The sequence below is a fragment of the Tachysurus fulvidraco genome, chromosome 15, assembly GCF_022655615.1.
Source record: "Tachysurus fulvidraco isolate hzauxx_2018 chromosome 15, HZAU_PFXX_2.0, whole genome shotgun sequence".
NCBI lineage: Eukaryota > Metazoa > Chordata > Actinopteri > Siluriformes > Bagridae > Tachysurus > Tachysurus fulvidraco.
The window spans coordinates 2075591-2100590 of record NC_062532.1 but is presented as its reverse complement, the minus strand read 5'-3'; the positions used below and the strand labels follow the sequence as shown (position 1 = coordinate 2100590).

General features: G+C 41.5%; 2 protein-coding genes across 3 annotated transcripts in view; both read left to right on the top strand.

The window, feature by feature from the left end:
• Positions 1-3354: 3354 nt before the first annotated feature.
• clcn7 (chloride channel 7) lies at positions 3355-21501 on the top strand. Of its 2 annotated transcripts, XM_027156871.2 has the most exons (25): positions 3356-3578; positions 6528-6602; positions 8586-8651; positions 9058-9123; positions 9234-9366; positions 10030-10139; positions 11157-11237; positions 11745-11807; positions 11978-12061; positions 12147-12240; positions 12516-12580; positions 12823-12939; positions 15133-15187; positions 15276-15336; positions 15420-15561; positions 15674-15767; positions 17943-18115; positions 18364-18412; positions 18550-18677; positions 18785-18870; positions 19183-19315; positions 19397-19456; positions 19804-19980; positions 20060-20140; positions 20305-21501. In XM_027156871.2, exons 1-25 carry the CDS (start codon positions 3489-3491, stop codon positions 20389-20391), a joined length of 2370 nt encoding a protein of 789 aa, XP_027012672.1. In that variant the 5' UTR covers positions 3356-3488; the 3' UTR covers positions 20392-21501. The 2 variants fall into 2 exon arrangements, with proteins under 2 accessions (XP_047656403.1, XP_027012672.1); XM_047800447.1 differs by lacking the exon at positions 11157-11237 and having other exon boundaries at positions 3355-3578.
• Positions 21502-23038: 1537 nt separating this feature from the next.
• The window catches only part of arhgdig (Rho GDP dissociation inhibitor (GDI) gamma), a 21272-nt gene continuing 19310 nt past the window's right edge, over positions 23039-25000 (top strand). Inside the window, exon 1 of the mRNA XM_047800633.1 lies at positions 23039-23194. The gene's annotated coding sequence lies outside the window, so the exon portion shown is untranslated. The remainder of the gene's footprint in view (positions 23195-25000) is intronic.

Here is a 25000-nt window from a genome sequence, read left to right as displayed (position 1 = left end):
TGTTGTAACTGAAAACTAGGAGTAAGAACTTTAGTTTTTAGGTCTGGAAGTTTTTTCTTTCTCAACCTCGGTGTGGCAGAAATACGAACCTATGGTTTATTAGTAGGTGTATTTGTGCTCCATGGTAGCAGGAGTTAGTTATGGACTGAAGGTTTTGGGCTTCAGGATGTCAGAAGTAAAAACCTTTTGTGAGTGGGAACTGTTGGATTCAGGAGCTTTATAACGTGTAGTGTTATGTTCTGACAGCCCTGAGATTAGACCTCACAACCTTTCCGATCCTGAGTGGAGGATTTTAACCCATAACCCCAAACCCTGACTCTATTCACTACACACCTTTCACCAATATCTTCATTCGCAGTCACTGAGTCGTTTCAATTAACGATTCAGAATCGAAAACTTTCAGATGAACAGTTGAATGAATGAATGAATAAACAAACAAACAAACAAACAAATAAATAAATAATTCATCATAGAACACATTATCCAATAAGGACGATTAATGACTCAGTAAGTGCAGTGTGTGTGTGTGTGTGTGTGTGTGTGTGTGTGTGTGTGTGTGTGTGTGTGTGTGGTTGTAATTTTGAGAATGAGAAATATGGACACGCTGACAGCTCACAAGGCGACGCCCTTCCACGTTTGGACGCTTCACGTCTGCCCTGTTTTTGTGCCTTATCATTATACATAATTTATTTCTACTGTCTGTCCATTTTTTTCACCGCATTAAAAAATATGGTCAGTGTTTCCTGTTCTAATTCCCCTGCCGCTCGGCATTCGTAACTTTAACACCACCAACAAATCTGTAAAATTGTTTTAATCCTCACGGCACTTATTTTATTTTCGTATCTTATTATACAACGATCATTACATTTTTTTATCCGTTTATACATATAGTTACGTTTCATGTTGTAGAACGTCCAAGTAACACGTTAGTGATCGCTCTTACTTACGTTATAGCGGCTATAAAGGGTCGTTTCTGCACCAGGTCTTTTTTATTTTTTTATTTTTAAATCATTTAAAAAAGATTACTGAAAAAAATAACATCATAAACTTAAATAAACAGGGTCCTGTAAATGAGCTGTAACCATAGAAACAATAGAAACTGAATCAACACCTTGACCAATCAGAATCCAGAATTCGGCAGCGCTTTAGAATTAGAATTATTTTTTTGCTCTACATTTTTGTCATTTTCTTTTTAAAATTTTCTCATTTTTTTCTAAATTGATTTTCCATTCAAAATGGGCTCTGGCATTTTAGCGCGTGTGTAAATATTCGGGTGTGGTTTTGGGTGTGGTGTCGGGTGTGGTGTCGCATCTACGAGACTGATTCAGCATACACGCTTAGGCTCAATGCACCATCATCATCATCATCATCATGGAGTGCATTCTTGTCAGTTTCTTTACTGAAAGATGCAGATAGACTCAGAAAGGCAACTGGCGAGACTTAATGACAGAAGAGTCACCAGAGGTTGCGTCTTGTACATAATCATGAAGTCAGATATATTAAGAAGTAACGTCGCTGGAGGACGATTTGTAGTAGTCATGATCAGTTATGATAACGATCTCCAGCAGCTATAAATCACAGCCATGGGTGTCTTCTGGTTCAACACGTGACCGTCACACTGAGTGCTCCATGCATTTATATAGAGCAAACTGATTGCCTTGACAGTGATTATATACACCTGTGTTAGTAGGCGTGTATTCAGGTTTGGTGTTAGTAGATCACATGACCATGATAGTAGATCACATGACCATGACATATTGACCATCATTTTCTGGATGTCAACTTTCCTTATTTTTATGTTTTGATTATTATTTTAAATGTTGAATTGTTCTCCAATCGTCCTCTCAAATCCACCTCCGGGGTGCGAAAGGATTAGATTTTCTCTTTAAAGGCAAGAACTTTAAATGTTCTGATGAGTGTGTCTGGAGGAATGTGTCGCTAGCAGTGAGACATTTTAAGGCATTGAATGACTTCGACCGCATTCCTCGGTTTGTTTAGGCATAAGAACAAACCCCACATGAGAGAGCTGAACTTGGCAGCGCTGCTGTGAAATGTGATGCGTATCTAAAGCGTGCACTCCGGAAAGATGTCTTCAAGGTGTACAAAATGTAAAAGAGATTACTTTTACATTACATGCCGATGATACGGATGTAGGGCTTATTTTCAGGATAGTTTGGTGATGATCGTATTACAATGCTGAAGATTATGACAGTCGGTTGGTTTGGTTGCTTTTACTACCCTAACTTTGATTATGTTTATTGTCAGACTGTATCTGGGTGTATATGTACATTTACTGCATTTAGAAGACTCGTTTATCCACTTACATTATCTCATTTTTATACAGCCGAGCAATTGAGGGTTAAGGGCCTCGCTCAGGGGCCCAACAGTGGCAGCTTAGTGGACCTGGGATTGAACTCATAACCTTCCGATTGGTAGCCCAACACCTTAACCCTCTGGTGTTTATAACAGTTTATAATCACATCCTCCATCCATTCATGCATTCATTCATTCATTACCGCTTATCCGAACTTCTCGGGTCACGGGGAGCCTGTGCCTATCTCAGGCGTCATCGGGCATCGAGGCAGGATACACCCTGGACGGAGTGCCAACCCATCACAGGGCACACACACACTCTCATTCACTCACACACTACGGACAATTTTCCAGAGATGCCAATCAACCTATCATGCATGTCTTTGGACCGGGGGAGGAAACCGGAGTACCCGGAGGAAACCCCCGAGGCACGGGGAGAACATGCAAACTCCACACACACGAGGCGGAAGCGGGAATCGAACCCCCAACCCTGGAGGTCTGAGGCAAATGTGCTAACCACTAAGCCAATGTGCCCCCTTACACCCTCCAGTGTCACCTAAATGAGGATGAGGTTCACTTTTGAGTCTGGTTCCTGTAAAGGTTTCTTCCTCTTAAATCTAAGGGAGTTTTTCCTCACCACAGTCACCTGAGTCACCTCAGACTGGTTCATTAGGGATAAATACAAACACATTTAAATATAAGTCTAATATTAATCTTGAACATTTGTATAGTATTAATCTTATACAATATTTCATACATTATATCAGTAAAGTGTATTTATGTTTATTTTCTAGCATTAGCATTTAGATATTAGCATTAGCATTTAGTTCTGACTTAAATGATAGCAGCTATAAAGTTAGATATGAAGTTATATGTTTATCTTCTGTTAAATAAAGATGACAGCAGATTTCCTGCACGTAGGAATGAGTGAATGTTGTCCTGAGACACACTTTATGAGTGTTTTGCGTGTATTACATACAATCTGAGTTCGGTTTAAACTACATTTCCCAGGCGCACTTTTCTCTCACTTCCGTGTTTCTTCTTCGTGGACTGAGAGGAAGTCATCACGAGACCGCGGATGATTGTTAGTCATGGGGAAGAGATTGGCTTCACACGGAACAACTGGCGCATTTTAAAAGCTTTAACATCGTTATAAAGTGTTTGTGTTTTTAATTATGGCGAACAACATAACGAAGAAGGTGTCGTGGTCTGGAGAAGGGACGCCGCTTCTGAACGGGGCTGAGGGGAGAAGATACAGTGGAGAGGTTAGTAATTAAACACAGCAAACAAACAGACAGCAAACAAACAGTAAGCAAGCAAACAAACAGCAAACAAACAAACAGCAAACAAACAAACAGTAAACAAACACAGCAACAGACAACAAACAAACATCAAACAAACAAACAGCAAACAAACACACAGCAACAGACAACAAACAAACAGCAAACAAACAAACAGCAAACAAACAAACAGCAAACAAACAAACAGCAACAGACAGCAAACCAACAAACAGTAAACAAACAGTAAGCAAGCAAACAAACAGTAAACAAACAAACAAACAAACAGTAAACAAACAAACAGTAAACAAACAAACAGTAAACAAACACACAGCAACAGACAACAAACAAACACAGCAACAAACATCAAACAAACATCAAACAAACAAACAGCAAACAAACACACAGCAACAGACAACAAACAAACAGCAAACAAACAAACAGCAAACAAACAAACAGCAAACAAACAAACAGCAAACAAACAAACAGCAACAGACAGCAAACCAACAAACAGTAAACAAACAGTAAGCAAGCAAACAAACAGTAAACAAACAAACAGTAAACAAACAAACAGTAAACAAACACACAGCAACAGACAACAAACAAACACACAGCAACAGACAACAAACAAACAGCAAACAAACAAACAGCAAACAAACAAACAGCAAACAAACAAACAGCAAACAAACAAACAAACAGCAAAAGACAGCAAACCAACAAACAGTAAACAAACAGTAAGCAAGCAAACAAACAGTAAACAAACAAACAGTAAACAAACAAACAAACAGTAAACAAACACACAGCAACAGACAGCAAACCAACAAACAGTAAACAAACACACAGCAACAAACAGTAAACAAACACACAGCAACAGACAACAAACAAACAGCAAACAAACAAATAGCAAACAAACAAACAGCAAACAAACCAACAGTAAACAAACACACAGCAACAGACAGCAAACCAACAAACAGTAAACAAACAGTAAACAAACACACAGCAACAGACAGCAAACAAACAAACAGTAAACAAACACACAGCAACAGACAGCAAACCAACACAGCAACAAACATCAAACAAACATCAAACAAACAAACAGCAAACAAACACACAGCAACAGACAGCAAACAAACAAACAGTAAACAAACACACAGCAACAGACAACAAACAAACACAGCAACAAACATCAAACAAACATCAAACAAACAAACAGCAAACAAACACACAGCAACAGACAACAAACAAACAGCAAACAAACAAACAGCAAACAAACAAACAGCAAACAAACAAACAGCAAACAAACAAACAGCAACAGACAGCAAACCAACAAACAGTAAACAAACAGTAAGCAAGCAAACAAACAGTAAACAAACAAACAGTAAACAAACAAACAGTAAACAAACACACAGCAACAGACAACAAACAAACACACAGCAACAGACAACAAACAAACAGTAAACAAACAAACAGTAAACAAACACACAGCAACAGACAACAAACAAACACAGCAACAAACATCAAACAAACATCAAACAAACAAACAGCAAACAAACACACAGCAACAGACAACAAACAAACAGCAAACAAACAAACAGCAAACAAACAAACAGCAAACAAACAAACAGCAAACAAACAAACAGCAACAGACAGCAAACCAACAAACAGTAAACAAACAGTAAGCAAGCAAACAAACAGTAAACAAACAAACAGTAAACAAACAAACAGTAAACAAACACACAGCAACAGACAACAAACAAACACACAGCAACAGACAACAAACAAACAGCAAACAAACAAACAGCAAACAAACAAACAGCAAACAAACAAACAGCAAACAAACAAACAAACAGCAAAAGACAGCAAACCAACAAACAGTAAACAAACAGTAAGCAAGCAAACAAACAGTAAACAAACAAACAGTAAACAAACAAACAAACAGTAAACAAACACACAGCAACAGACAGCAAACCAACAAACAGTAAACAAACACACAGCAACAAACAGTAAACAAACACACAGCAACAGACAACAAACAAACAGCAAACAAACAAATAGCAAACAAACAAACAGCAAACAAACCAACAGTAAACAAACACACAGCAACAGACAGCAAACCAACAAACAGTAAACAAACAGTAAACAAACACACAGCAACAGACAGCAAACAAACAAACAGTAAACAAACACACAGCAACAGACAGCAAACCAACAAACAGTAAACAAACAGTAAACAAACACACAGCAACAGACAGCAAACCAACAAACAGTAAACAAACAGTAAACAAACACACAGTAACAGACAGCAAACAAACAAACAGTAAACAAACACAGCAACAGACAGCAAACAAACAAACACACAGCAAACAGAAAAACAAACACACAGCAATCAAACAGACAATAAACAGCAAACAAACAGTAATCAGAAAGTAAACAACAACAAACAGACAGTGAGCAAACTAATAAACAGACAGCAAACAAACAAACAGATCACAACTAGCTTAGCTTTATGGCAGTCAGTGAGATGATTAAATTTGCATGAGGGTAAAACAATGCATTTTTTTTGCATGCAAATGATCTCTGTAGCAGGGATGGAGACAGGGATGCAGTTAACTAAGTGATCTAATCATCTAGTTAACTAAGTGATCTGGGTAGGGAGGTGACTTGACTAACATGCATGTATGACTCTTGTCAGTTTGTAGTTAAAGCTCTAAAACATTGTTTATCATCAATGCTTTCATTTTTGAGGGTCCTCTTTTTAGTGCTAGTGTTTTGCAATCCTGGAAAGACACAAATCCCTGCTTCCTATTTGCACAATGGATTTTTAAAAAAAAATTTTTTGCAGAAGTGTCTGGGCTTCATGATGTGTAGTTTGGTTATGATCAGAAACATAGAAATGGTCTCTCTGTCTATGATGCATGTTTTTTTTTGTTCCTTTAGCCATCTGGAGGCACTAAGTTTTACATAGGCAGGATGAGCACTGTGGATCTGGAGGAGGAGTTGACCCCAGAAGAGGTAAATATCATAAAGTGTCCCAGAGTAAACTGCTACGAGTTTATAAACAATCATATGTCTTTAAAAAAAAACATGAAAAACCAATCGACATATGAAACTGGAACGACTGACATTAACTAACCCCCATTTAAGCCCCGCCCCCTACTGAATCACACGTTACTGATACATCGGCCTGTCGTCTGGACTCAGATTTGTCACTTCTTGGTTTTAGTTAAGATGTTAAGATGCTTTTTCCCCATCAGGAGGTGGTTCCTGTATAACACACTCCAGTATCCAGTTGAGTATATAAGTCATTGTCATCGTTCCTCTTTGTGTTTAGCAGATCTTGAGCTCAACATGGATGTTTCAAGGCCTGTTGTAATCTGCTACTCAGTTTTCATCCTGTACATACAATTAAATACTCTGTGGAGAGTTTATATCCTGCCCCCAGGGTTTGTTTTGCTCTATAGAGTCACAGCTCATTAGCAGTAAACAAGGCCATGGGTCTTCTTTCAGTTTTCCATTCGAACATTCCATGTCGCTTTGTGACTTGTGGAAAGTTTTACCAGCTTACTGAAATGTCGCTGCTAACGTGTGCCCACACTAGAGGTCTTCACGGGTCCACTTAGATCCGAAAACCCGAGACCCGAGCGGGTTTGGGTCTAAAAGTTTCACATGTGCCTCGGACACGGGTCGGGTATAATAATAGGGGTGTCGGGTCTCGGGTAATTTAAAACGAATGTGTTTTTACCGAACCGACCCGAGAAGACCCGAACTACTGTATCTCGTGTGTGTGCATCGACTTGAGTCCTTTTCCAACCTCTCCTCTGTTTGCCAAGACCGCTTGCAAACATGTGGCTGGCGGTAAGCTAATTTTCGTTGAAACAGACCTGTCAATCAATTTTTAATCCACGCTGTAGCGGTTACTTTAGTGTAGAGTTACTCAACATCCGGGTCCAGTCGGGTTAAAAAAAAATTGCTGTTGGTTCGGATTCGGGTCTAATTTTTTCTGGTTTGTGTGATTACGCACATGAGGTTTGGGAAAAAAGTGATTCGGGACACTTCGGGTCAGGTACATTTTCTTTAGACCCGAGAAGACCTCTAGTCCACACCTCCAGAGTTTCTCCGGTAATATCAGTAGTAACATTACTCTCTCTACCTTCGAGACACCGGATGCTCGTTGATGACCCAGAGGCTCTCCGAAAACTCCGACACAAAAACATACAAGTTACAAGATCAGGGTTAAAGTGGGTGAAAACTGTTTCACAAGAAAATACCACAACATCTTAAATCATAATACAACTCGTAATTCCTTAAATGAGCAGTTTGCCCAGAAGGTTTGTGTTGAAATGTTTCTGAACTGCATTTTACTTCTAGGTCACAGTCCAAGCTGTAATCTGTGCTGAATAAACAGTCAGACGGCCATAAAGAGCCTTTGTCTAAATATTTCTCACTCAAACTAAAGCACTTTACTGACAGATCTCCAATATGGCGGAACATCTCATTCAGCGTTGTAGTTTCAGGTGCTTCTTTGACCTCTTTCAGATGCCGTATTTTTTTTTTTAGTGCGGCTCTCATTAAGCAATTTCAGAATTATTGGTTAATAATTTTGAAATACATTTTGTACTTCTTTAAAAAAAAAAATTGCATAAAAGTTCTGTAAGTTTTAACGCCTCACTCTTGTATAATGTCACGTCTATAACTATTGGCACCTTTCGTAAAAATAAGTTAAAAACGAATAACACGTTTACAGTGATCACGGGGTGCCAATAATTTTGCATCACTCGTTTAACGGAACACAACCGCACACGACAAAAGTATATTGCATAAACGTAACACTAAACGATCTTCCCGTGTATTTAAACTGTATGAATCCTGTCAAGGGACCTAATAACTGCAGCTCTGTCTGTAAACACTATCTGCTAATGAGTAATAAATAAATAAATAATCCACGCATTTACATCCTGATTTTTTTTATTTGTTTCTTCTTTTTTTCCCCAACAGGAACCCCTGATTCACAGATCGAGGGAGATTCCACACAGTGACAAGTTGCTCTCGCTCAAATATGAGGTAATTTGCTTAAAATGCCTCGACCCTTGAGGACACGAGACTCCGAGTCCCGACCGGGTTCATAAGCTGTTAATAGACCGTAGACTGTTAATAGCAGGAAAAAGACCTGCGTCATATTTCCGTTACAGGATAAAACGCTCTTTAACATGCTGTTTTAGGAAATGAATCACAAGGACGTGATGTTTTAAAGCACGGTTATTGTTTGCCGTCCCGAGAGAGATTATTTTCCTCAGTGTTTTATTCCACTTAGACCACAGCAGTTTCCCAGCAGTTTCTCCCTCACCAGTCTCGTATTTCAGTTTCCTGAGGTTATTAATTCCAACCGCATAAAATCTTTAAGCTTAAATCTTTACCTGTGACTCTTATAGAACCGAACAGCGTGGTTATTAAATTAATTGTGTTTCAGAGCCTGGACTACGACAACCTCGAGAATCAGTTGTTTCTGGAGGAGGAAAGGCGCATGGGTCACATGGTCAGTGACAAAGCAACGCAGTACGCACGACCGATATCATGTTATTTCATATGTTTATTAAGATTTCTCATGAGGTATATGTGTGTGTGTGTGTGTGTGTGTGTGTTCAGAGTTTCAGATGTCTGGAGATATGTCGCTGGTTCATTTGCGGGCTCATCGGCTTCCTGACGGGACTCATCGCTTGCTTGATTGACATCCTGGTGGAGAAACTGGCTGGAGTGAAGTACGGCGTGATCAAGAAGTGTATCCTTATTCACACGATGTACAAAACACCATAAAATAATTTCATAATTAGTGACGTGACGTACGGCTAAGTACGGTGACCCATACTCAGAATTCGTTCTCTGTGTTTAACCCATCCAAAGTGCACACACACACACACACACACACACACACACCGTGAACACACACCCTGAGCAGTAGGCAGCCATTTATGATGTGGCGCCCGGGGAGCAGTTGGGGGTTTTCGGTGCCTTGCTCAAGGGCACTTCAGTCGTGGTATTGCCGGCCCGAGACCGAAATGTAAACCTTCAACTTGGATAAATACATCAGTGACACGCAAAACATGTGATTTAAAGCAGCAATATGTAACTTTTCAGCAACAGGAGGTAATAAATCAGTAGCTGACGTTAGGTGAACTCTTCTGCTCGTGCACCGAGGCACAGAGGCAGTGCTCAAATAAAGGCATGTGGCAACATCAGACCTATATTTTAGGAAGGTCTTAAAGGGTAAATCGTAGTGAGTTGCTTGCAGTAATAAAGGTCACATACTGCCGCTCTAATGCTATAAAAATCCTAGGTAAAAAAAAAACATTCTTAGGTCATCAACAAAGTGACTGTTTGTTTGTTTATTAACACATTTATATGTGATTCTGAATATTAATGAAGTCTTTAACTAAACATCCAGACATTGATAAATTCACCGAAGCTGGCGGTCTGTCCATCTCTATGATCCTGTGGGCGGTCTTGAACTTGGCCTTCATCATGGTCGGCGCCATCATAGTCGCTTTCATCGAGGTTTGTTTTGATCTGTGATTCAGTTTCTCTTCTTCAGCTCGGTTCAGTGGAAAGATTCGACTCAGCCTGGTTCTCTGCCTGTTTGTCTCTCTGTCTTTCTGTCTCTCTGTCTTTCTGTCCATCTGTCTGTCTGTCAACCTGCCTGCCTGTCTCTCTGTCTTTATCTCTGTCTGTCTCTCTGTCTGTCTGTCTTCTGTCTCTCTGTCTTTCTCTCTGTCTTTCTCTCTGTCTGTCTGTATCTCTGTCCGTCTGTCTGTCAACCTGCCTGCCTGTCTCTCTGTCTGTCTCTCTGTCTTTATCTCTCTCTGTCTGTCTTTCTGACCGTCTTTCTGTCCGTCTGTCTGTCTGTCAACCTGCCTGCCTGTCTCTCTGTCTTTATCTCTGTCTTTCTCTCTGTCTTTCTCTCTGCCTGCCTGTCTCTCTGTCTGTCTCTATGTCTTTATCTCTCTCTGTCTGTCTCTCTGTCTGTCTTTCTGACCGTCTTTCTGTCCTTCTGTCTCTCTGTCTGTCTGTCTGACCACGTTGCTTTCTTCGTCTTTTCCCATCACTGTGCCGGTGGTTTAAGTGCCGAAACACGGGGACGGACAGACAGACGGACGGACAGACAGACGGACGGACGGACAGACAGACAGACTCTTTGCATCAGTGAAGATTTGTTTGTTCTCATGATACACACACGGCTATTATCCATTCGGTCGGGTTCAGAAGTTTATACAGCCTCGGGACAAATGTGGACAATAATGGACTTGTATACAGAGACAATAATGGACTTGTATACAGAGACATTCAGTGTGTTTGCTTTAGTTATTATTGTGTAACAAAAATGGTTTTATGGTTTATTTTCTTGTTGATCAAAAGCAAAGCGATCTCAGTGATATTTAAACCTTCTTTCATAATGTCTACATCCAACATTTACCTGTATACACGTGTATAAAATGTTTTCCTCCTTTTATTAAGTACTTTTTCATCCATCCATCCTTCCGTTTGTTTTTCATTACATGTGGTGACGTTTTGTAGCCCATCGCTGCAGGGAGCGGGATTCCACAGATCAAGTGTTACCTAAACGGGGTGAAGATCCCACGAGTTGTCCGGCTAAAGGTGGTCACTTACTTTAATCACACACACGTCCAACATTTTTTTGATGGGTGGGGTGGGGACACACACGGTGGCTTAGTGGTTAGCACGTTTGCCTCACACCTCCAGGGTCGGGGGTTCGATTCCCGCCTCCACCTTGTGTGTGTGGAGTTTGCATGTTCTCCCCGTGCATGGTAGGTTGATTGGCATCTCTGGAAAATTGTCCGTAGTGTGTGAGTAAATGAGTGTGTGTGAGTAAATGAGTGTGTGTGAGTAAATGAGTGTGTGTGCCCTGTGATGGGTTGGCACTCCGTCCAGGGTGTATCCTGCCTCGATGCCCGATGACGCCTGAGATAGACACAGGCTCCCCGTGACCCAAGAAGTTCGGATAAGCGGTAGAAGATGAATGAATGAATTTTTTTCGAAGGCATTTAAAACATAATATAGTTAAAAAAAATATATAGTTTCATATAGTGATATGATATACTGAGTGAAACAGTGGTGTGTGTGTGTGTGTGTGTGTGTTTGCAGACTCTGGTGATTAAAGTGTGTGGTGTGATCCTCTCAGTGGCTGGAGGCCTCGCGGTGGGAAAGGTGAGATAAATCAAAGTATCACGTCGTGCCTCGTTATTTATCCGTATTCTGTAGAAAGTATCTAAATAAACATCGGACCCCGAGCTCACGAGTGGCACCGATGTCCTGCCAGCCGGGCGGCGCCCTTTCTCTTACCACATTACAGCCGAATGTCTTCTTTTCCTCATCAGGAAGGGCCGATGATTCACTCGGGAGCCGTGGTGGCGGCCGGGGTGTCTCAGGGCAGGAGCACGTCTCTCAAGAGGGACTTCAAGGTAAAACTCGGTGCAAAGAATCGCGTTTATTCTCCCGACTTCGCTATTGTCTCTTGTGACGCCATAATCGTCTGACTGTGTGCAGATCTTCGAGTATTTCCGTAGGGACACCGAGAAAAGGGATTTCGTCTCCGCCGGAGCCGCGGCTGGAGTTTCTGCTGCTTTTGGAGCTCCCGTTGGTGAGATGCATCATTTACCGAAACAAATACATTTATCTGTAGACGGATATCATCTTTGTCGTGAACTTTTATAACCCTGCTGGGGATCTTTAGCTTGTGTGTGAGAGTGTAAGCACCAGTCAGCTGTACACCAGATCACGCAGGTCAATATTCACTTTACTCTAAATGTCCTCTACGATACCCGAACGTCCGTCTCTGAGACAGACGGAAAAGAAACCTTGAGATGTTTCCTCGTATCTCTGCGCCAGACGTTTGATCCGTTTTCTTCCTCACAGGTGGAGTTCTGTTCAGTTTAGAGGAAGGGGCTTCATTCTGGAATCAGATGCTCACCTGGAGGATAGTGAGTGATGTGTTTCTGATCTTTTCTGGTTTAATTACGTCCAGACGTTTTCTGTGCCGTATCGTGTGAACCTGACTGATTTGCGAACACGGCAGACACACGGATAGAAGTCAGGCTTCAAGATCCGATCTGGATTTTCCAGCAGTCGGATTTCTCTCCGCTTACATTATAGAGTCAGATTTTCAGATTCTTACTTTTCTTTTCTTTCTTTTTTCTTTTCTTTATTTTTTTATTTAAACTAGTTCTTCGCATCGATGATCTCAACGTTCACCTTGAACTTCTTCATGAGTATCTACAACGGGAAAATGGGCGAGCTCTCCAACCCCGGTCTCATCAACTTTGGCAGGTTTGAATCAGAAGTAAGTTCTCAAATAACTCGAACAATTCAAATGAACTAGTAACCGTAGCAACTCAATAAACTCTAGTAATTTAAACTCAACTCTAATAGTTTAAATATGATAAAAAAAATTAACTCGTATATACAAACTAATAATTAGAACAACGTAAAATAACAGTAAGTCAAATAACTCCTCTAACTCACAACTAACAATCTTATCGTTCAGTAACTCACACTAGAGGTCAACCCGAGGTCCGACCCGAGACCCGAGCGGGTTCGGGTCTAAAAGTTTCACGTGAGCCTCGGACACGGGTCGGGTATAATAATAGCGCCGTTGGGTCTCGGGTAATTTAAATTGAATGTGTTTTTACCGAACGGACCCGAGAAGACCCGAACTACTGTATCTCGTGTGTGTGCATCGACTCGAGTCCTTTTCCAACCTCTCGTCTGTTTGCCAAGACCGCGTGCGACTAGGGATGTACCGATCTGATATTTTGGATCGGTATCGGCGCCGATCCAAGTATTTTGAGTGGATCGGGTATCGGAGGTGCGTGACCGATCCAAATCCGATACCCGTGGTCATGGGTATCGCACTTTTCAGAGCGCCGCCAGTCGAATCCATTCCGCTTGATGAATGCCCTAATAAATTAAACTCCATTCCGCCTTTTACCTACAGCATTGACCACGCTCCTGCTTCCTGAAATCCGTGGGCGTCGGAACCATTATATGTGTGTGGGACAGGACACGCCCACTTTTTTATTTACTTCCGACGCCCGTGGTGGTTGAATAACGTCGATTAACTAACTATTGCTTGAAAGAAAAATACACTTATATATTAAATTACATCAATGTAAATAGATGTAATAAATTCTAAATGTCTCCTGCGACAGACAGGAAGTTTATCAGGCGTCCTTTCCGTTCACCTCAGCGTGTTAAACATGTCGCTCATTTGGGTGCGAGGTTTACTGTTTAATACACTTTACATCGTGTTTCAGGAGTTCTAATATAAGATTCACTTTAAAATGTTGCCTTTTCTTCAGAAAATAATTAAATGTAATGCAGTATATATGGTTTAGATCGTTATACCACTAACTGTTAAAAGTTCTGTTTGCTGCTGCATTAATACTTTTTTAAGGTTTCTTGTGTTTTCATTTTTCATCCAGTAATAAAGGCATTTTTGGGTTGTTTTTTTTTTGCCAGAAACAAATAAATCTTAATAACTAAACGAGTTGTTTACAATCTTTAGTTTTAAAGGTAGAAAAGAACACAGGGATCGGATCGGTATCGGCCGATACCGGCAAACTCCGGTATCGGAATCGGATCGGAAGAGAAAAAGTATCGGTACATCCCTACTTCTGACATCGTGTGGATGGCGGTAAGCTAATTTTCGTTGAAACAGACCTTGACATTCAGGTCCAGTCGGGTTAAAAAAAACGGTCGAGTCGAACCAGGGTTAAATCTTTTCGGGTTTGTCTCGGGTCGGGTCTTTAATAAAAAAATTATGCACGTCGGGTTCGGGTAAAAAGTGATTCGGGTCACTTCGGGTCGGGTACATTTTTTGGGGCAAGTCGTGGCCTAATGGTTAGAGAGTCTGACTCGTAATCCTAAGGTTGTGGGTTCGAGTCTCGGGCCGGCCACGACTGAGGTGCCCTTGAGCAAGGCACCGAACCCCCCAACTGCTCCCCGGGCGCCGCAGCATAAATGGCTGCCCACTGCTCCGGGTGTGTGTTCACGGTGTGTGTGTGTGCACTGCTGTGTGTGTGTTCACTGCTGTGTGTGTGTGTTCACTTTGGATGGGTCAAATGCAGAGAACGAATTCTGAGTATGGGTCACCGAACTTAGCCGTACGTCACGTCACTTTCACGTCACATTTTCTTTAGACCCGAGACGACCCGAGACGACCTCTAACTCCCGTAACTGCTAATAACTAACAACTCAAAAAATATATCTAATAATGAACAACTCTAACAACATGAACAAATCCTAACTAAATACAGTCTAACTCTAAAATATATATATATATATATATATATATATATATATATATATATATATATAATATATTCAAATTTTTTCTTTTTTCTTTTTTTTAATGTTCTGAAAATTCAGTGTTTGACGTTGGGCTGAATTACGTGCTATAATTTGTATTTATTTATTTATTTATTTATTTATTTATTTATTTATTTATTTATTCTTTCTTTCTTTCTCCTGCCAGACTGTGAAGTATAATCTGTACGAGATTCCTCTCTTCATGATCATGGGAGTCGTCGGTGAGCCAAAACGACCCTCGTGTGTATTTAATGACGCTGTAATTAACAGAAAGCGTGAACACGGACAGATCTGTCCTTCTCTCGGCAGGTGGCATGCTGGGAGCCGTGTTCAACACCATCAATTACTGGCTGACAATTTTCCGCATCAGGTAAAGCCTCGAGTCACGAGCTCGAGACGTCCCGATTCGTTCAGACGTTCACTTTCGAGCCGTGACCTAACGCTGTTTCTCAGGTACGTGCACCATCGCTGCCTGCAGGTGATGGAGGCCATGCTGGTGGCTGCTGTCTCAGCCACCGTGTCCTTCACCATGATTTATTTCTCCGGCGACTGTCAGCCTCTGAAGACGGATTCACAGGAGGAATATCCTCTACAGGTGGACACGCGTTGTTAGGCGCTATTTACACCTTAACGGTGGTGTGAGACGAGTCGTTGTAGTGAAGAACAGCTCAGGTCACTGTGTCATGTGACATGTGTTTGTTTTGTAGCTGTTTTGTCCTGACGGAGAATATAACGCAATGGCAACGACCTTCTTCAACACGCCTGAGAGGAGTGTGAGGAGTCTGTTTCATAGTCCACAAGGTGAGTGTGTGTGTGTGTGTGTGTGTGTGTGTGTGTGTGTGTGTGTGTGTGTGTGTGTGTGTGTGTGTGTGTGTGTGTGTGTGTGACTGTGTGTGACTGTGTGTGACTGTGTGTGACTGTGTGTGACTGTGTGTGTGTGTGACTGTGTGTGTGTGTGTGTGTGTGTGTGTGTGTGTGTGTGTGACTGTGTGTGTGTGTGTGACTGTGTGTGTGTGTATGACTGTGTGTGTGTATGACTGTGTGTGTGTGTGACTGTGTGTGTGTGTGACTGTGTGTGACTATGTGTGTGTGTATGACTGTGTGTGTGTGTGTGTGTGTATATGACTGTGTGTGTGTGACTGTGTGTGACTATGTGTGTGTATGTGACTATGTGTGTGTGTGTGTATGACTGTGTGTGTGTGAGACTGTGTGTGTGTGTATGACTGTGTGTGTGTGTGTGTGTGACTGTGTGTGTGTGTATGACTGTGTGTGTGTGTGTGTGTGACTGTGTGTGACTATGTGTGTGTGTGTGACTATGTGTGTGTGTGACTGTGTGTGACTATGTGTGTGTGTGTGACTATGTGTGTGTGTGTGTGTGACTATGTGTGTATGTGTGTGTGACTATGTGTGTGTGTGTGTGTGTGTGTGACTATGTGTGTGTGTGTGTGTGTGTGTGACTATGTGTGTGTGTGTGACTATGTGTGTGTGTGTGTGACTGTGTGTGTGTGTGACTGTGTGTGTGTGTGACTGTGTGTGTGTGTGTGACTGTGTGTGTGTGTGTGACTGTGTGTGTGTGACTGTGTGTGTGTGACTGTGTGTGTGTGTGACTGTGTGTGTGTGTGTGTGTGTGACTGTGTGTGTGTGACTGTGTGTGTGTGTGACTGTGTGTGTGTGTGTGACTGTGTGTGTGTGTGTGACTGTGTGTGTGTGTGTGACTGTGTGTGTGTGTGTGACTGTGTGTGTGACTGTGTGTGTGACTGTGTGTGTGACTGTGTGTGTGACTGTGTGTGTGACTGTGTGTGTGACTGTGTGTGTGTGTGTATGACTGTGTGTGTGTGTGTGTGTATGACTGTGTGTGTATGACTGTGTGTATGACTGTGTGTATGACTGTGTGTGTGTGTATGATTGATTGTGTGACTGTGTGTGACTGTGTGTGACTGTGTGTGACTGTGTGTGTGTGACTGTGTGTGTCTGTGTATATGACTGTATGTGTTTATGACTGTGTATATGTGTGTATGACTGTGTGTGTGTGTATATGACTGTGTGTGTGTGAGACTGTGTGTGTGTGTGACTGTGTGTGTGACTGTGTGTGTGACTGTGTGTGTGACTGTGTGTGTGACTGTGTGTGTGACTGTGTGTGAGACTGTGTGTATGACTGTGTGTGTGTATGACTGTGTGTGTGTGTGTGTATGACTGTGTATGACTGTGTGTGTGTGTATGATTGATTGTGTGTGTGTGTGACTGTGTGTGACTGTGTGTGACTGTGTGTGACTGTGTGTGACTGTGTGTGACTGTGTGTGTGTGTGACTGTGTGTGTGTGTGACTGTGTGTGTGTGTGACTGTGTGTGTGTGTGTATATGACTGTATGTGTTTATGACTGTGTATATGTGTGTGTATGACTGTGTGTGTATGACTGTGTGTGTATGACTGTGTGTGTATGACTGTGTGTGTATGACTGTGTGTGTATGACTGTGTGTGACTGTGTGTGACTGTGTGTGACTGTGTGTGACTGTGTGTGTGTGTGACTGTGTGTGTGTGTGACTGTGTGTGTGTGTGACTGTGTGTGTGTGTGTGTGTGTGTGTGTGTGTGTGTGTATATGACTGTGTGTGTGTATGACTGTGTGTGTGTGACTGTGTGTGACTGTGTGTGTGTGTGACTGTGTGTGTGTGTGACTGTGTGTGTGTGTGACTGAGTGTGTGTGTGTGTGTGTGTGTGAAGGAGTGAGAGACAGATTATGAGTAACTTATCTCTGTCACTGGAAACATCTCCTTACAGAAAGTTTGAAAGCCTCCTGTGAATGAGTTGTTGCCATGGAAACACTAATGTTTAACCACACAGAGCGAGCACGTGACCAGAGCCTATAAACCCCTTTTTTTTGCAGCCGTAATAGAAAGCTTATCGACGCCTTTCCGACCGATCCTTCGGTTCAACCCGTGATCCGTAACGGCGTAATGACTCTGTGTTTCTCCTCACAGGCACGTATAACCCACTGACCCTGGGGTTATTCACCCTGACATATTTCTTCCTGGCGTGCTGGACTTACGGCCTGACCGTGTCAGCAGGGGTCTTCATCCCGTCTCTGCTCATCGGGGCGGCTTGGGGACGACTTTTCGGACTCCTGCTCACTTTTTTCCCCAGCAATACTTCAGTGAGTCAAAGCACCACTTTGTAACCGGTCGTCTTAACAGAACCCACGTTCAGGCGTTTGATCGGTTATTGATGTTATTTCTGCAGCAGCAGCTGATTCACAGGGTGGAGGACAAACTTCAGGGTTGATCTAAAAACTAGACAATCTCAGTTCTGTGTTTTTTAGATTAATGTTAATGACTGCACTGTGAGGTCAGCTGAGGCTTGTCGAGTGATCGCGACCTTTTGTTTTGTTTTTTTTTTTTAAAGTGGGCAGATCCGGGGAAGTACGCGCTCATGGGGGCCGCGGCCCAGCTCGGTGAGTCAGAGATGTTTTAGTGACATGTGACATTCACAAAGCTTCCTCGTGCGAAGCTTCCTCATGCCATCTTACGATCTTATCCGATGAGCGTACGAAGCGAACACGATGTTTTTCTTCCTCATGTGGCTTTGCAGGAGGCATCGTCAGAATGACCCTGAGCCTCACCGTCATCTTGGTGGAAGCTACCGGAAACGTGACCTACGGCCTGCCCATCATGGTGGTGCTGATGACTGCCAAGATAGTGGGGGATTATTTCATCGAAGTGTGTATCGTTTGCGTGTTTATCTCCTTCACACACACTCTGAATCTCTACACAAGCGTAGACTCGTAGTCCAGATGCTCATATTGTTGTTGTTCGCTGATTCCCAGGGCCTTTACGACGTCCACATTAGACTGCAGAGTGTTCCTTTCCTGCACTGGGAAGCCCCTGCTACTTCTCACTGGCTGACTGCCAGGTAGGTGACATTTCCAGCCTCGCTAAACCGGACTTGTTTTGACGATCCGTCTTAGATAAACAAGCTCGCCTTTATATCCTGTTATAAATCAGGCCACATGACGTCAGGTGCTCCTGGTTATACCTGTACTAATCAATTTACTGTACGAGACGTGTTCCGTAAACGAGTCCGGTACGGTATCAGATATCTAACCGTAATACGTCGTGCTTCCTGTTTATAACTTCCCTTTAATATGCGTTTAGTTTTATTTAGTACACACTTGGGTATCGTGAGCATCCGTGTAAACGTCACATGTTGTTTTCTGTCCGTTAGAGAAGTCATGAGCTCTCCGGTCACGTACTTTAACAGAGTAGAGAAGGTGGGCACCATAGTGGACATCCTCAGCGCCACGTCCACCAATCACAACGGTTTCCCAGTAGTGGTGCAGGATGGCGCCATCGACGAGGTGCGTACCGTTTCCCTCGGGCTATAGACGGCACAGCGACTTTACGTCTGATGTGTTTATTTTTCTGTTTGTCCTGTACAGCCTAGGAAACTCTGCGGCCTCATCCTGCGCTCTCAGCTCATCGTCCTGCTCAAACACAAGGTGGACACCGACGTCCAACACACTCACATGACACTTTGGAGTATCGTCTCAATTAAATCAACTTATAACTATCATTTATATATTAACACAACCTTGTGGTTTGGAGCTGCACTTCTGTCAGTGCTGCTGTTCTAGATAAATAATATTGTGTGTGTGTGTGTATGTGTATATTTGTGTGTGTGTGTGTATATATGTGTGTGTGTTTGCGCGTATATATGTGTGTGTGTGTGTGTGTATGTGTGTGTATGTGTGTATGTGTCTGTCTGTCTGTCTGTGTGTGTGTGTGTGTGTATATATATGTGTGTGTGTGTGTGTGTGTATGTGTGTGTGTGTGTGTGTGTGTGTAGGTGTTTGTGGAAAGGATGCGCTCTGGACTTTGCAAGCGCAGACTGCAGCTGAAGGACTTCCGGGACGCGTATCCTCGTTTCCCCCCCATCCAGTCCATCCATGTCTCCCAGGATGAGAGAGAGTGCATGATGGACCTGACGGAGTTTATGAACCCCACCCCCTACACCGTACCTGAGGTCTGCTCTCACATCCTGCTTTTACTGTCATCACTTCTGTTTTAAACCACACCATGCAAACTAATCCTGTCTTTATTAGGAAACATCCCTCCCCCGTGTGTTTAAGTTATTCCGGGCCCTCGGTCTCAGGCACCTGGTGGTGGTCGACGATCAGAACAGGGTAAAGAACACACACACTAATTTATAAACATGCTGCAGTGATGTGATGAAATGCTTGTTCCAAATCTGTCCAGTGTTCCGAATCATCTCGAGGAAGTTAACTTAAGCTTCAGTATTGTATAAGAATGAAGTATAAAAACGATGTCCTGCGTATTTGTGTTAAAGGTCACGGGACTGGTGACCAGGAAAGATCTGGCACGGTATCACCTGGGCAAGCACGGCCTGGAGGAGCTGGATCTGACCCATCCGTGACCACCTCCTTCTCTTCTCTCTGATGGCACTGGTGGAGAATCGGCTCCATAACGTCATCCACTGAGTCTCAACAGTCACAAAACTCAGAAGTGTGTTCCAAGCAAACAAAAACTCTCTTCTAGACTTTAAAGTCTCCGACGAGAAAATCGTGACGCGGTTCAGCATTTCATGAAGCGGATCATCACGCGGTCTCGTCGTATCACTGAGGGCTCGGACTGACGGCTCGGGTCGAACCGCGTAATATTTTCCGCTGTACGTTTACCAGAACCGCTCCCATGTTTACTGTGCGTTTAATCGTGTCGTTATTTATTGCATTCCGATCAGGAATCGTCGCTAAAATCTCGTACGTCCTAAACAGCAGACTTCCATTCTATACAGGATGTTTAACTGTTTTTATAGAAATATATTTAGAAATAATGGTCGTGTGCTGTTTAAAGGAAACGTTGCCACGTTCTTTGTGTTTTATGCTTTTCCCTTAATTTCACCGTGTGCCTTCGAGGTCGACATGTTCACGTTAACCGCATCTTCGTTAAAGGTTCCGATTTCAGGTGGATCTCAAATGGCCTTAAGATTTATTAGATGTCATTTTTTTTTTTTTTTAATGAAGCTGTGGATTAAATTGCGAATCCTTTTCAGGTGTCGTGTCCTCACGTCTTCCTGTTCGTTGGAAAGTGTCACTTTTTTTTTTTCTTTTTTTTTTCTCCAATAATGTACAACGTTAATTATTAATTCTACTCGTTATTAAGTTATTTTGCACGTGAGAGTTCCAGGCTAAATGTGGCCTGATTTTAAATGTCATTTTTTTGGAATCTTTGCACTAAAATAAAGAAATGAACATGAATGAATTCGAATCTGCAGCTCTGAGGTGTTTAATGAAAGTTTGATCAGAAATATGACAAATCTTTTTCTTTCTTTTTTTTTTTTTTTTAATCTTCAAATGTGACACTTTTTCATTCTGTTTAACAAACCAAAGGACCATTAACAGAATTTTCATCATGTTTTATGCTGATGGTTTTATGCTGAAACATAACAGCAAAACAGTTTTCATGGTTTATTGTCAATTTTTTTAAATATATTTGTGGACTAATAAATAAATTGTTTGTCATTTCATGCTGTTCTTTGTTAATAAGAAGCATTAAATAATTAACATTATATCTTAATAACTTTGCGAGAGGTGAAGAAAAAGAAGATTGAAAAGCCTGAGTTGTGATTCTCACTCATTCATTCATTCATTTTCTACCGCTTATCCGAACTTCTCGGGTCACGGGGAGCCTGTGCCTATCTCAGGTGTCATCGGCCATCGAGGCAGGATACACCCTGGATGGAGTGCCAACCCATCACAGGGCACACACACACTCTCATTCACTCACACACTCACACACTACGGACAATTTTCCAGAGATGCCAATCAACCTACCATGCATGTCTTTGGACCGGGGGAGGAAACCGGAGTACCCGGAGGAAACCCCCGAGGCACGGGGAGAACATGCAAACTCCACACACACAAGGCAGACACGGGAATCGAACCCACAACCCTGGAGGTGTGAGGCCAACGTGCTAACCACTAATCCACCGTGACCCCCAACTTGTGATTCGTTAAAATAAAGTAAAAATCAGTAATAAAAGAAAAACTGATGTTGTATAAGAGACGAATATAAACACTGTTCGTGCTGATGGTGCTGATGGTGCTGATGCTGCATCATCACACCACCCTGCTGTTGGGTGTTTTTCTATAACAGCATGAAAATAAGTCTTTAATTTTTTTACATAATCTCCTGAAATTATGGATTGAGACCCACATCATCACTCATGAGGCTAAAACTAGAATGACCCACTTTCATGACCCACAAAAGCAGTTTTGCTGTAATATAAAGAAGAGGATGAGTCTGACCTCAAAACTTGCCTTTCTCACACACACACACACACACACACACACACACACACACACACACACACACACACACACACACACACACACATATTTCTAACTCTTGTTTTTTTTTTTTACAGAAACACGTGATGATGGGAATTAAAGTAAATCACGTGCACTTTTGTAACCATGACAACGCTAATAGTGCTAATTGACTATCATGACTAATTGACCAAAGAAAGTAAAGTTTTTAAAGAGAACTATACCTGGGAAATCGTTCTTAATCTTAATCTAAATCTTAATCTCAATGTACAGAGCACTTTTTAAACAGTTATTAAATTTAAGATTAAAAAAAAACTGTTGAATTTTAATTGAATAAAATAGAGAATTTTAAAATTGATCATTGACCACTAGAGGGCAGCAGAACTGCAGCAGAATTAAAGCTGATTTGAAATATGTATAAATACTTATAAATAATATTAAATAAATACAAAATAAACGAGATCTAATAAAAAATAAATAAGAGATCAGTAAAAAAAATAAATGATTTTTTTAAAAATAAAAAAAACAATATAAGTAGTATATGAGAAAAATAAATAAATAAATAAATAAATAAATATATTATTATTATTATTATTTGTATTAGTTAATTAATACACAGAATGATCGACATGTGAGATTAGCAAAAAAAACCCAAAAAGACAGAAAGTTTAAAGAGATTAATACTCAGAGCTCGTGTAAAGTGTGACCCTGTCTCACATTAAATACAGACTGAACTTGAGATTTTGTCTCTTGCCTTTTTGCAACAGGAGCAGAAGTTAAACAGCAGCTCTGTTCCGCCCTGTTACAGAACACACTATTTCCTGCTGTGCACAAAACCAGTCACTCTGCTATTCCAGCTATTTGAGCACAGCAAGTCTCAACAGGACACAGGTAAGAGATTTCTGCTCTAAAATTTGTCAGAAACTTAATTATAAAACATATTTATTGCACCTTATATGCATTAATTAATGTTATGCAAATATATATATATATTTATATATATATAAAAATATATATATATATATATATATATATATATATATATAAAATTTAAGGTCATTCAAAGTCAAGGTATGAGAGTGACTTGCGGTACATGACAGTGTAGAAAACGATCACCGTGCACAGATTTTTTGCACGGATGCAAGCCTTTTTATTCCTCTTTTTTTTCTGCATTAATGATTTCATTTGCTCATTTGCATCTTGAACAATTAAAGATTTATAATCATTAGCACTGACACGTATGATACGAGTCTTTTGTACTCGACGATGCAGGAACAAAGTTTCTGCTGCTGACTGTTAATGTTCTTCATATCATATCTGTATAGGTTTAAAGTGTTGAAATGTCTTTTCTAATCAGCAGGAAGGAACTGTGTCTTTGCTGAGCGATAGATCAAACCACATCCGCTTTAAACTTCTCAAACTGCTAGACATCGTCGTTTCTGCTGAAAGTTTAATGTAGTTACGGACATCCTGAGCTTCCACTAAACCGCTCGGATCTTCTAGCTTTTATCCGTGTGTAGCTCCATTACATGTGAGGCATCGTGACCTCCGACCGTCACGAGCCCTGACACACAAACGTCTCCTTACGGAAATTCTTCACCGTATCAAACACCATAGACTTTTTACTTCATCTGTTTTTACGGAGCATCTTTTAGAACCGGATTCTGTTTCGAAACGCTCAGATTTCGTTACGGAACTTTCTCTTCCTGTATTTGTGGCTTTTTTTGTAAGAGTACAGAGCTGCCTGAAGTCTTTTTGTAATAAGTCTGTCTTAATGTTTATAGCCTCGATGTTTAAAACCTCATCGTTCATATCGTACGTTAGAAAATAAGACTTCTTAGAATGTCACATGGCATGCATTCGCATATATTTGCATACATGTTATGATGCAACAACCAGGGGCACCACTAACAATTCTCTGCCCTATTAAAGAAAAACAGACTAAGCCCCCGACCACACCCATTTTGCACCAAACATACAAGTCTCTGGGGGCCCCAAAAGTGTGTGGGCCCTTAAATCGTCTTAACTTTTCCCCCCTTAATGGCGTCCCTTGCAACAACACGAACATTGTAATCGTTTAACACACAGAGCGTCAGGTGACAGACCTTTGTATTAATTGTGAAACTAAAATCCACTTCCTTATACCAGAGTCTGACTTTTTTTGGTGACCTGTTTGGACTTTTTCTGTGTTTACATTTTAAGTGTTTATGAAGAATCCCCAGAGTCGGTTTATAAAGAATCAACCGCTTTGTTTCTCCAAGCAGAAATGCAGCAATTTTGTGAATTCAAACTGAAATGTAATGTTCTTTCAGGAAGGTTTTATGTCCTTCCGCATTTACATCCTGTCAAATGTGTGTGTCTGTGTGTGTGTGTGTGTGTGGGGGGGGTGTTTATGGCATTTTATACAGCCTCGTAATCCAAGGAAAATCATTTTATAAAAGATCATTTAACACAGATTGGATTTAAAGGGCCAGGAGATGATTGTGTCCTGTTCGGTTCCTCTGTGTGTTCCTCTGCGTGTTCCTCTGCATGTTCCTCTGCGTGTTCCTCTGTGTGTTCCTCTGCGTGTTCCTCTGCGTGTTCCTCTGCATGTTCCTCTGCGTGTTCCTCTGTGTGTTCTTGTCAGATAACCAGGAGCTGGTCATGGATCATTCCATTCAGACGCCTTGAGCTTTGTGCTGTTCCTGTTGACCTTTG